General features: G+C 41.2%; 3 protein-coding genes and 1 long non-coding RNA gene across 4 annotated transcripts in view; 3 read left to right on the top strand and 1 right to left on the bottom strand.

Annotated features, from left to right (window-relative positions):
- The first annotated feature begins 41 nt into the window (after positions 1-41).
- pirt (phosphoinositide interacting regulator of transient receptor potential channels) lies at positions 42-3045 on the top strand. The gene is made up of 2 exons (XM_008402930.2): positions 42-369; positions 2258-3045. The coding sequence occupies exon 2, from the start codon at positions 2290-2292 to the stop codon at positions 2689-2691; it is 402 nt and encodes a 133-aa protein (XP_008401152.1). The 5' UTR covers positions 42-369; positions 2258-2289; the 3' UTR covers positions 2692-3045.
- Positions 3046-4911: 1866 nt separating this feature from the next.
- LOC108165989 (transmembrane protein 238-like) lies at positions 4912-6293 on the top strand. Its single transcript, XM_017303433.1, has one exon. It carries the CDS (start codon positions 5533-5535, stop codon positions 6025-6027), a length of 495 nt encoding a protein of 164 aa, XP_017158922.1. The 5' UTR covers positions 4912-5532; the 3' UTR covers positions 6028-6293.
- Positions 6294-7044: 751 nt separating this feature from the next.
- On the top strand, positions 7045-9135 carry LOC108165990 (putative transmembrane protein). Its single transcript, XM_017303434.1, has one exon. The coding sequence runs from the start codon at positions 8151-8153 to the stop codon at positions 8487-8489; it is 339 nt and encodes a 112-aa protein (XP_017158923.1). The 5' UTR covers positions 7045-8150; the 3' UTR covers positions 8490-9135.
- Positions 9136-9512: 377 nt separating this feature from the next.
- LOC108165991 (uncharacterized) overlaps positions 9513-11893 on the bottom strand; it is a 5927-nt gene continuing 3546 nt past the window's right edge. Inside the window, exon 2 of the long non-coding RNA XR_001776305.1 lies at positions 9513-10195. This is a non-coding gene — a long non-coding RNA (uncharacterized LOC108165991). The remainder of the gene's footprint in view (positions 10196-11893) is intronic.

The raw sequence follows: 11893 nt of genomic DNA, 5'->3' as shown, positions 1-11893 counted from the left end.
GGTGGTTTTAGTTTCCAGGTGGTTTTAGTTTCCAGGTGGTTTTAGTCTTCTGGGGTTGGGGGGTTTAGTTTCCTGGGGGTCGAGGGTCAGGGTGGATGGGTTTCCTGTCCGCCTCCTGCAGCATCAGGACGCAGCCATGCTGCGTGGCGGTGAGGCTGCGGCGGTCGGGGTTTCCAAGGAGGAGGTGGAGAAAGCAGAGGAGGTGGGCAGAGGGTTGCTGAGTGGGAATCGGTGGCGAAGCCTCTTACTGGTTTCTCTGGTCAGGCAGTGGGAGGAAGGTTTTCTCAGCTGATTCTGTAGATTTCTGCCTGTTTTTGCTTCTTCATGTGACTCTAATCTGTAAAAGCAGATTTGAACCAGATCTGAACGGTAAGTCTGTTTCCTCTTGTTAGAAGAATGTTTATAAAGATAAAGATTATTGTTTCCATGCGAGCAAAACCTTTGTTGTTCCAGTGATTTGTATTAGTGATGGAGGCTGGAGGGTGTGGCCTGTCATGATCAATACTTCTATCAAAGTGTTAATAATTGACAGGGAGCTTCATTACCTCCAGTAAAATAATCCAGACAATAAAAGACGTGAACAATTTAGCAAAGATCAATTATTTACAGAGACACAACTGAAATAATTCATCTGCCTGAAATAAAACGACTCAAACGAGAGTCAGAAACGTCCCAGATGATCCGAGTTTGTTTCAGTGCAGCCATGCAGGCGGAGAAGCAGCGCGGAGCGTTTTGGGACGGAAATCGACTGGAAGCTCCAGGCTGCTGGAAACTAACGGATGCATGATGTCATTTATTGATCAGTGGAATCACGTTTCAAACCGTCTTCTCCAGTTTGGGCTGGAACAACAGATCTGACTGAGGACAGAGTCCAGCAGGAAGGAGAGGCTGTTTTATGTTGAGTCTGAATTGGTTCAAAACTTTTAAATAATATAAAAAACTGTTTTCCTGAAATGAAGGGAATGTAAAACTTGCTTGTTAAAGTCAGGTTGTTCATGTAAAATTCATTTCCACATGTGACATATGACATAATGTACAATTCAGATGAAAAGCAAACAAATCTGTGAGAAGAAAGATCAACAGAAAAATATGTTTCATAAACTTTAAATTAAAACGTTGCGGAAGAAAAAGTTTAATCGGCTTCAGTGTTCAGTCTTCCTCAGTCATCAGTTTCAGTTAAACCTGAAATAAATCTGATTTTTCTGTGTAGAAATGATTACAAAGGGTCAAAGTATCTCGTTGTGCAAAGGTATCAGTCAGGATAAGGATACAGTGAAGTCATTTACTCATATTTGGAGAAAATTTTGAATTTGTTGTCATTAAAAACCTGGACGTTTCTGAAACTGATAAAAAGACATTCAATACGTCAGGAACGTTTCCAAACCACAGGAGCCGAAGGAATTCAATCCACGCATTATTTAGAAATTTATTCCTCAGAAATCATCCAGATTAGCTGGAAAATCTCAAATTTCAACAAGAATCTGATCTGCTGAAATCAAACGCCAAAATCTGGGACACAAGTTCAAGACGACACAGAGACACGGTAGAGGCAGCATCATCCTGGGATCACTTCTGTTCAGCTGGATCTGGGTTTTTAGTAAAGAGGATGAAGTTCTGAATGGTTCTGATCACAGTTCCGCTTTGACCCAAAACCTTTAGGTGCCTAAAGCTAAAGATAAAGACGGATTTTAATCCTCAGTACCAAAGTGAGTTTTGTTTGAAGTTTCACTTCATGGATCAGATTCTGAAACTAAAGAACTAAAATAGTGCTGATGAAAAGGTTTGAGAGATTTAGTCTATAAAGGCTGTTTAGATAAATAATGTTTGTTAAAATGTTAAAGATCCTGCAATCAGAATGTTCATCAATACTGATGATGCATAAAGCATATTTTAAAATGTATTCAGAAATTATTTGACATAATTCAATCAAAAAGTAAAAGTTCAGACAATTTTTATTTGAATTTGAATTAATTATTCAATTAATTCAAATCCTTTGTTGGTTTAAATGTGTGAAAATGTAAAGTTTATGTTTCTGACTGTCGGTGAGACGTGAACTGAAAAACATGTTTTATCTTTATTAAAATCCAAAGTTCCTATGTAACTGTAAAACAGAGCAGCTGTCATAAACTTATATTAAAATGAATATGTTCATACGCATTTACTCCACAAAGGTGATAGAGACCAAAAATAAATCATAAAAATGAATGAGTGAATAAAATATCACCAAGTCTCAGTATGATCATATTTCTCCTCCCAGATTGATCTTCTCCCCCCAGAGCCCTGGAGGTCATGGCGGGCAGCCCAGAGAACATCCCCCTGGGGGAGTGCGCCCTCTCCCAGGACCGGCTCACGCCGCCCAGCCACGCAGCCAGCACCGTCTTCTCTCTGTCCCGCAGCGAGTCGCTCTGGACCACGGAGCCGCCGCCCAAACTATGCGACGTCTTCTGGTTCCCCATTCACTTCATGTCCACCGGGGGCGGCTTCCTGGCCTGCGGCATCATCATCAGCGGCCTGTGCTTCGCCGGCCCGTGCGAGCGGCCCACCGCCCTGCTGGGGCCGGCACTGCTGTCCATCGGGCTGATGGTGCTGGTGGTGGGGGTGGTGCTCATCCCCATCACCAAGAAGAACAAGAAGCGCTCCCACATGCGGAGGCCCCTCAGCTACTACAAGCCTCCGGTCGTCAGCGTGTGACGTCATCGGGGGTTTCCCGGGAACACGGTTTCAGCATGAGATTAAGATATTTATGAAGCATTTCTGCTCACCGCCCGGGGCAGCGGCCGGTCCGCTGTGCATGACGGCGGCCGGGTGGAGAGCTACACTGTAAAACATTAACGGCAATGTTACGTTGACTTAGTCTGTCGTGTTACATTTATAAATGTCAGAATCACAAAGTAAATGTTTAGTTATAAATATGAAGTTAACAGACTGCATATTTAGTTCCAGACTAAATGCTTAGTTTATAAGCTAAATATTTAGCCACAATTCCCTGCCAGCATGCGTAGGGGGGCCCCATATGGGGAAATGAGGGCAGACATATGGGTCCCATATGGGTTTGCCCATGGGCTGTGGCCCTACATGGGCAAACCCATGTGGGGCCACCGTGGAACCCGCGGACAAACCCATATGGGACTCATATGTCTGCCCTCATTTCCCCATATGGGGCCCACCTAGGCATGCTTAAATATTTATTTTACTAACTAAACATTTAGTTCCAAACTAACACTTTTAGTTTGGAACTAAATGTTTAGTTTGCAAAATAAACTAAACATTTTGTTGGCAAAATAAATCTTTAGTTCCAGATTAAATATTGAATTTGCAAACTAAATATTTAGCTTGTGAATGAAATATTCAGTTTAGTTCTCTGACATTTATAAATGTGTGAATAACGTGTTGAAAATATGACTTTAAAAATGAATACCCTTATGTTTTTCTCTGTGACAGACTAAATAAAACAACATTTTGCTGTTAATTTTTTTCAGTATAACTTTTACGAGCTGCTCCCGGTAGTCAAAGGGCCATTATTCACACATTTACAAGGTTTTAGCACAGATGAGACCGAAAAGAGACATTTTAAATATTCATGTGAGAGAGAAGTGAAGTTTCAGCCTCATGAATAATTAAAAGAGTTTATAATTATCACTTTCCGTTTTATTGTCTTGTTGCTTCCAGTAAGCAGCAGAGGAAGGGATGGAAATGGTTTCTGCCTGGAAGGATGCAAATGATCAGAGTTTGACTGGAGCGACTCGAAAGAACAAGATTCAAAAAAGATTTAAAATAGAAAATGACAAGAAAAACATTCAGAAACACCTGCAGGCCCAGATTCAGCTGCAGGAGGGTTCAGAGTTAAATCAACAGGCCGCGCTGAAAATAATTCATGTTTATGAATTAATTAATAATAATGATAGATCTGGGAATCCTGTAGCAGCAATCAGTGGGAAATCCTGGGAAATCTGGGAAGAGAAATCAACAAGTTTCATCAGAAATGACAGAGTTTAACCCCAACCTCACCGTTTCTCTCCATTATATCCTCTCTGATAACCACAGGTTATGATTTATTTATGCTCAAAGACTCTCTGAATGACGCACTAAGTCACCAAGAAGCTCATCTTCAATTTTCCTAAGAAATGAAATGCAAATCTAGGTTCACCTTCCCTCAGCCTGCAGCGTGGCGGGCGGCCCAACCAGGCTAATCATGAGCTAACTCACTATTTTACACATTCAAACAAGCTCACTGACAGACACGTCTGGTTTTGATTTTCTAGGTTTTTACTATCAACATAATCTGAATAAATACAGTTTGAAGAAAACGTTAAGAAAAATCTCTGCAAGCTAATCTATGAAAAATATAACTTTTACATAATAAAATAAAACTGAGTTCAACTGTCTGAGGGTAAATTCAGTAAAACAGAACCTGCCTGGCTGCATGAAGTAGAATAAACCAGTTTCTCAAAGTAGGGGCTGCGTCCCGCTGGGGGGCCACCAGGAGGCGCTAGGTGGGACCCTGAATAGAAGTTTAAAAAAAAGGTATACTTTTTAATAATTTTATTCTGAAATGTAATATTTTTTTTTACATTTTATTTTTAAATATAAGCTAAAATAATTTCCTGAAATGTTATTTTCCATCTTCATTTTTTTCTTGCTTCTCAAGTTAGCGTAGCAAAACGGACAAAACGATTCTGACCAGACAAAACCAGGGGAACCGTCCAGAACCTTAAATCTTTTATGTTCATAAATGTGTAAACATTATGACGGGAGAAAAAACAGGAATAAACTTTTGCTGCCAAAAACTCTGACGTTAATCTCAGGAATTTATTAGAATTTTTAAAAAAGATTTTTAAGTTTCAAAAGTAAAAAACATTTCAACTATTGACCCTAAATGGTTTTCTAGAAAATTTCTGACATTTTCCTTGTAAATGATTAAAACTCAGAAGTTTCCTTGATTTTTCTAGAAAATAAACTGCAAATAATTTTTCTAGCAAAACGTTGATTATTCAAGCTTAGAAATGTCCTTGTTTTGTTTTTTTGTTTGCTTTTCAGAAAATTCCTAAGTTTAATTTCAAAATGTCTAAAAAGAAATCCAAGTTGGAGTTTTTCCCTAAAGCTTTATTTTAGAGTTTCTGAGTCTTTTGGCGGACATTTTTTCTATCTGCTCCAATAAACAGTCGCAAAATACAGACAAGAACAGAAAGTTGATCAAAAAGCCTTAAAGTTTTTGTTTCTTCTACAGAATGAATATAATCTCTCACAGAAATGACATTATTATTCTAAATCAGTCACAATCAGTCACAGTTTGTCCTGTTGGTGAAGACCTGCAGTAAAAAGGTCAAATTTGTTTTCCTCCTGCTGAATATTTGACAAGCAAATAATATGCTAATATGTCCGCCCGGAGCCGAGCATGTGATCGTGGGTCTGGATGCCCGCGGAGCCGCTCAGCCCTCAGCAAACTGCGCTCCATGCGGGTGAAGCTGTTTGTCTTCAGGCGGGGCGTTTCTCTGCTGGTGCGCGGTCCCGACCTGCTCCGCTATACAAAGGATGAAGGATCCCGGCCAGAGCAAAGCGCCCAGCATGGCTCTCCTCCAGCACATCGGGACCTGCCTGCCCTTCTTCCTGCTCGCCGTCACCTTTGACATCCTGGGCCTGGTTCTGCTGTTCGTCGGGATCTTCGGCGACCTGCGCATCGACGGCCTCTTCTACGGAGACTTCTTGATCTACTCGGGCTCCATCATCATCTTCGCCAGCCTGGCCTGCTGGCTCATGTGGTACGTGGGCAACATCCGGGTGTCGGAGTACGACGGGCAGAAGAGGAACAGCATCGCGCTGCTGGCCAGGAAGATCTCGGAGAGGCTGAGCCTGAGGCCGAAAGGGGAGGACTGCGTGAAGTGCGTGGTGGAGGACGAGGACCGCAGCCAAGCGGGGACTCCTCCGATGAAACCGGGAAAGGTGACGTGGGGCAAATCCACGGTGTTCCTGAACGAGGGCTACGACGGCTCCACGGACGGCGCTGACGCGGAGCAGTCCGTGGACTGACCGGCTCGGTTCGCATCCAGCCGCTTCCTGTCGGTCCAAATGTTGAAATCTGCCAAAACTTTCAGGTTCAGAAGTTAAACTTGCAGGACTGAAGGTCCAATTTACTCTCATTTCAAAAACAATCTGCAATTATTATTTCAAGTACGTTAATGTTTTAACTAGACCATTTGCACTGCTGAAGTGATTCTGATAATTTATTACACTCTAAAAAGAAAATAGTTGAACCAAATTAATTGAATTGCTTGTTACCTATAGAAGCAATTCAATTAAATTGATCCAACTTAATTTATTACGTTTAATCAATTCAATATATTATAATCATCCAACTCAATTTGTTAATTTATTTTTAACAAATTTATTAAGTATGTTTAAGATAACAGATTTAAGTCAGTCTCTTACTCAAATCATTTAGTTTACTTTACACTAGAGTCACATTTATTTAATGCCCAGATCAACTTGGGGTTAAGTGCCCAGGGGCAGATTGGCATGTGGCAGGAGGGAGCTGGAATCGAACCATCAACCCACAGAGCCATGGTCACCAGGGAATCTGTCCCTGTAAGCTTGAGTCTTGGTCAGACGAGGGATATAAACGTGATATTAAACTTAATTATTTCAGGTAAAGTCCAAGTAAAAAGGTCCTTTAAGGAAAACATGTGTGTATGTAGAGGACACTGTAAAAAGAGTTTTAAAATTTAGTTTGGAACCACTTAAAAGTTTGAGTTGACTTTCTGTAGAATTAAATCAAAGAGATTTTAAATGTTTATTAGAAGAAAATAAAGGATTTGTGTAAGAGTGACTTAAATTTGTCACATTAAACCCCTTATGAATGAAGTTATAAAAACTAAGCAAATTGAGTTGGATGATCATAATAAATTGAGTTGGTCAGACGAAGGATATGAAACTGGCATTGAACTCAATTGTTTCAAGTAAAGTCAAAGTGAAAAGTTCCTTTAGGTTAAAGATTTGTAAGTTTTGAGTTAAATTAACACAAAAAAGTAAGTTGTCAAAGCAAAAGAATTAAGTGAAATTAATGTAAATAAGTCCATAAGATGAACTGCAGCCCAAATACACTTTTTAGAGTGTAGAAAATAATCCATATGTGATTCGCTTTTAGCGCCTATAAAGTTAAACTGAGCCTTTTATCAATCATATTGTAGCAGATTTATTCATGTAGCTGTGAACTCAGACGCCTGAAGCTGCTTAGGGTGATGGTTCAGAGTCCTGCAGACTGATTATTCAAATTGTTTTATTCAAATGTATATAAGAGCATATTCTAAATTAATATCCATTATTTTGTTTTATTATATTTTAGATCAGACATTTCTTGGTTGACAGACATTAAATCTGAATCTGTCAGAGGTAAATAACTGGATTATTCTGTTCAAACTGAGGATCATCAGATGTTTCAGTTTATTTGGACTGAAATGGATGATCTGTTCATTTCTTTGTGTTTTGTTTTCTGATAACTGCTTGTTGAAATTACACTCTGACTCACTAAACGCACAAAACGCAACTTTAATTTCAGTTGTATGAAGATTCTGACAAACTCTGAGGATTTGTTCTTCAGGACGTGAAGTTTCACCTGTTTTTGTTTCCTGTGTTTCTGCCCAGTCACGCTTCCTGCTGGGCTCTGGTCAGACTGGTTTGACTTCTTGCTCAGCTTTTGTTTGTTGTGGTATTAAAATCCTCCTCAGAGCCTCGAACGCCTCCTGACTCTGAAACGGAGACAAACGATCCACCTGGAGCAAACGACACAAATATCAGAGACTTCCAGCTTCCTTCAGCCAGAGCCGAGACGTTCTTATAAACCTCCGTGTCTCTGGCGCATCACTTCCTGTTAGTCAGGAAGGTCAGAGGTCAAACGAGGTGTGAACTTTCCATGATGTCCAAGAACTGTTTCAAAATCTCAAATCAGTAAAATTCACTTTGCAAAGACGCCGTTTGACCTGCTGGGTTTTCATGTCAGAGGTTCTGGTTGAGATGCAGAGTCAGGCATGCAGGGAGAAACCGGGCCGTCAGCTGGAGGTACGGCCCGTCCATCCGGTACCGGTCCACCCGGTACCGGTCCTGCCACTGACACTCAGCTATGACAGAAATGTAAGGCGTGTTTTCAGTGAATAACAATGATGCTTCAGACCAGAACAGCAGTTTTCTGGAGCGACCGGCTCCGGGTCCGTCACTCCGCCAGCAGACAGCCAGCCGTCCGCACCGGCGCCGCCGGCCCAAACATGGAGGAGGGGAAGTGCACCGGCTTCTTCATCGGCCTGGCCATCTTCCTGGACGTGGTCGGCCTCCTGCTGCTCCTCATCGGCATCTTCGCTCCGCTGCCCTACTGGGACTTCTTCGTCCTGTCCGGGCCGCTGCTCATCTTCCTCAGCCTGGTTCTGTGGATATTCTGGTACCTGGGGAATCTGACCGTCTCAGAGGAGGAGCTCAACCTCCGAAAGCCGGACATCCTGTGACCTCCCCGGCCTGGATGAGGGCAGATGGGGTCGGATCGAGTCGGATCGGGTCTGATCAGGTCTGATCGGGTTGGATCGGGTCGGATCGGGTCTGATCGGGTCCAATCGGGTCGGATCGGGTCGGATCGGGTCTGAGGTGTCAACATGAGGAGAGAATGGACGGATCCACATGAAGCAGCCTGGAAATCAGAACTGGTCTCTCTGGAGCCTGACTGCAGGAAGTGGGATTCAACCTGAACTCGTTTCTGGACCAGGAACCAGAACCAGCTTCCCGTCCAACCGGACCTCCATGATTCTGACTGTGGTTCTCGTTATCAGCTGGACGCTTACAGAACTGAGCCTGGTTGTGTTTCTGATCCACATGTTGTCAGTTTGGGTTTAACTTTCAGTCGTTGCACATTTATGTATGAAGGACGACATTCTGAACTAAAGTGCTGTGAAATGACGCTGTGTGAGTTTCTTTGTTTCACCGACCCAAACCAGCCGGACTGGATGTGCTGCTCGCTTTGCTGAGATAATATTAGAAACAACAAACCGCAGGTTTCCATCAGCTCCACCTACACTGCAAAACGTCACCTCACCAAGTGTTTTCACTGTAAATACAACATTTAAAATGAGACCAAAATAAAGAAGCTGTTCAATAGTTGCCTGTTGATGGGAAGTTAGTGAAATAATCTGGGAGGAACGACTCAAAATAATATTCCAGGACTCATGAAAGTGGCTGTTTTTCAAACTGAAATCATCTTTGACTCATTAGGTTGTTGTTTTAGGAAGGTGACAATGTTATAATTTATATTATATTATAACTTAAATGTGTGAAAAATGTTTTGTCTGTCAGATTATTTAAGGAATTATAGGCATCAAACCAGCTCCTGGTTCTTGCTGTTGTTGGTGAGTTTTGATCTTAAGTGTAATAAAATGTTTGAAAATAATTCTCATGATTTTGTGTTTTTGCAGTGTTCTGGTAAATTTGCATATTTAATAGCTAATGAGGTGACCTCATTCATATTTTACTCCTTACTGTTTTGTGTATAATTAGTTTTATCTTTATTTTTATCCAGATGCTTCATTATTCAGGTGATTCTGCCTGTCTGGATCCTGCAGGTCGTGTCTTTAACATCCCTGCGGTTGGATGTTGTTTAATCCTCCGTCCTGGAAGAAGAGCAGCTCAGACGCATCATCCAGGCCCTCAAATTAAAATGGCGTTCAGCGCCGAGAACATCTGAGCGCTAATGGTGTTTAGAGGAGCTGAGGATGAGGAGAAGCCAGAAAGCTTCGCCTTAAGCACCACTACAGCTCCATGAAAGTCAACAGGGACGCTGAAACTAAAACTCCTCGTCCACGCCCCGACCCTCCAGCCTTAATCTGCACTCAAGGCCCCATTATCTCCCTCAGAGATGGGGAAGTGTCATTAATGCGTCCATTCGGCTGCTGCTGCTGGACAGGAAGTGAAGATGAGGAGTGATGCAGCCCCAGCCGCTCGGCCCGCTTCCTCTCACATCCCATTGATTCAACGCGTCCTTACAAGCCTTAATCACAGCTGGACACGTTTGTGCACAATAGCTGCTCTCAGGAGAGATTCAGATGGCAAGAGGCTTCAGTGAGGAGGCTCAGATTTCCTCCCTGCTGGTGGAAATGATGAAGAGGCGCTCAGTGAATCCCAGAGGAGCGACAGGAGGCGGGTGTTCTTCCTGGCCTGGGATCGGCTGTCCTCACAAGGCAGCAACAAGAACATGAAGAACAAGAAATGATTCTGTTAATTACAACAGAACTTAAATTAGCACTAAATGAGTGAGTTTAAATCAATAAAGACCAGATCAGACATCCTGCAAAGTGCTAAATACACTGAGATTATAATTATATGTTTCATGTTCAAGCTCATAAACACGTTTCTTCTGTTGCCACCTCTCTGGTTCAGCATGAAAGCTTCAAAAAAATGAAAAAATGTAATTAAAAAAACATGTTAAACCTTAAAGAGGATAAATGTCTCCCTCTAGTGGCTCATTTCTGTTATCACTTTAAATCTGCAGGCTGGTTTTCAGAACCAACCGGGTCTGATTAGGTCCAGATTATTGTAAATCACGCTGCATGTGACCGCAAATATCCAGAGACTTTCACCAAAACTCAGAGCTGGATGCTCCCAAAATCTGCAGTTGGTTGATTTATTAAACGGGAAAACATTTCATGAAAATATTTCCTGTCCGGTTATTGTTGAGGAGATTTCAAAAATCATATTTTGAAGGGTCTTTATTTTATATATAAAAAAAGACACTTTTCTGTATTTAATTTAGAAAAATAAAATAATAATAATCTAGTATTGTTTTTTTAACCCTGTTAATGGTTTTTATCTGTCAGTTTTGTTTGTTTTTTACTTAGAAAATATGATTTTCAGGGCTTTTGATAAAGACAAAACTTTCAGCATTTGGGTGTTTAAACAAAACGTTTTGGTTGTTTTTAATTTTGGTAAAATTGGATCACTTTTTTATTATGAATTTTAGAAAATCTTTTTTTTTTTTTTTATTCTAAGGGGTAAAAAAAAAAATCACATTTTGGTGGTTTTTTAAAATCCCAGTTTATGTATTTATTTTAACCTGTTGCAGACCAGCTGGTTGTGGCTGAACATGGTGCAGTAGTGTGTGTGTGTGTGTGTGTGTGTGTGTGTGTGTGTGTGTGTGTGTGTGTGTGTGTGTTTGTGTGTGTGTGTCTCTGTGTGTGTCTCTGTGTGTGTGTGTGTGTGTGTGTGTGTGTGTGTGTGTGTGTGTGTGTGTGTGTGTCAGATTTTCCGGATCAGAGCAGAACCAGCGTTTCCTCCCTCATCCGTCAGTGAATCATTTCCACGTTTCTCCCATCATGTCTGGTTTCTACAAACGTTCATGTAAAAATGAACAAACTGTGAAACGTTGTGATGGACCAGATCTGCAGGAAAAATAAGAGCTCATAAAAATTGCTGAGCAAAATAAAAAACATAAATAAATTCTGACTGTTTTTCATTCAAAGTGTCGAGTTTTTGATCGAGATTTTATGTTTGTCAAAGTTTCTCCTTTTATTTGGCTGCATGTGTTACATCCTGTTGTGTCTGGTTCTTATAGACAATTTATTATTGTTATTATTATTATTGTTATTATTAATATTATTAATATTATTATTAATATTATTATGCAAAATTCTGATTTCTAAAAACAATCCAAGCTTTTAAAATGCACCCAGCTGTTTTTGTCAGTAAGTTCATGTTTTTGGTGTCTTACAATTGTTAAGTCACATTGAAGAAGTACCGTGCTGTTACCTAGCAACCACAGCGAAGCCCAGTCCTGTTGCCTAGCAACTCAAGCTGAGCTCCAGTTTATTTTGTCAGCTGGTTTTCCGCTGTACCTGCTGTACAATGGCTGCTGGAAAAGACAAGTGTT

This window comes from Poecilia reticulata, unplaced genomic scaffold (assembly GCF_000633615.1).
Source record: "Poecilia reticulata strain Guanapo unplaced genomic scaffold, Guppy_female_1.0+MT scaffold_271, whole genome shotgun sequence".
NCBI lineage: Eukaryota > Metazoa > Chordata > Actinopteri > Cyprinodontiformes > Poeciliidae > Poecilia > Poecilia reticulata.
This window is presented reverse-complemented; position numbering and strand designations above follow the sequence as displayed.

Coding starts and splice junctions, on each gene's coding strand:
- pirt (XM_008402930.2), top strand. CDS start 2,290: ATGGCGGGCAGCCCAGAGAACATCCCCCTGGGGGAGTGCGCCCTCTCC.
- LOC108165989 (XM_017303433.1), top strand. CDS start 5,533: ATGAAGGATCCCGGCCAGAGCAAAGCGCCCAGCATGGCTCTCCTCCAG.
- LOC108165990 (XM_017303434.1), top strand. CDS start 8,151: ATGATGCTTCAGACCAGAACAGCAGTTTTCTGGAGCGACCGGCTCCGG.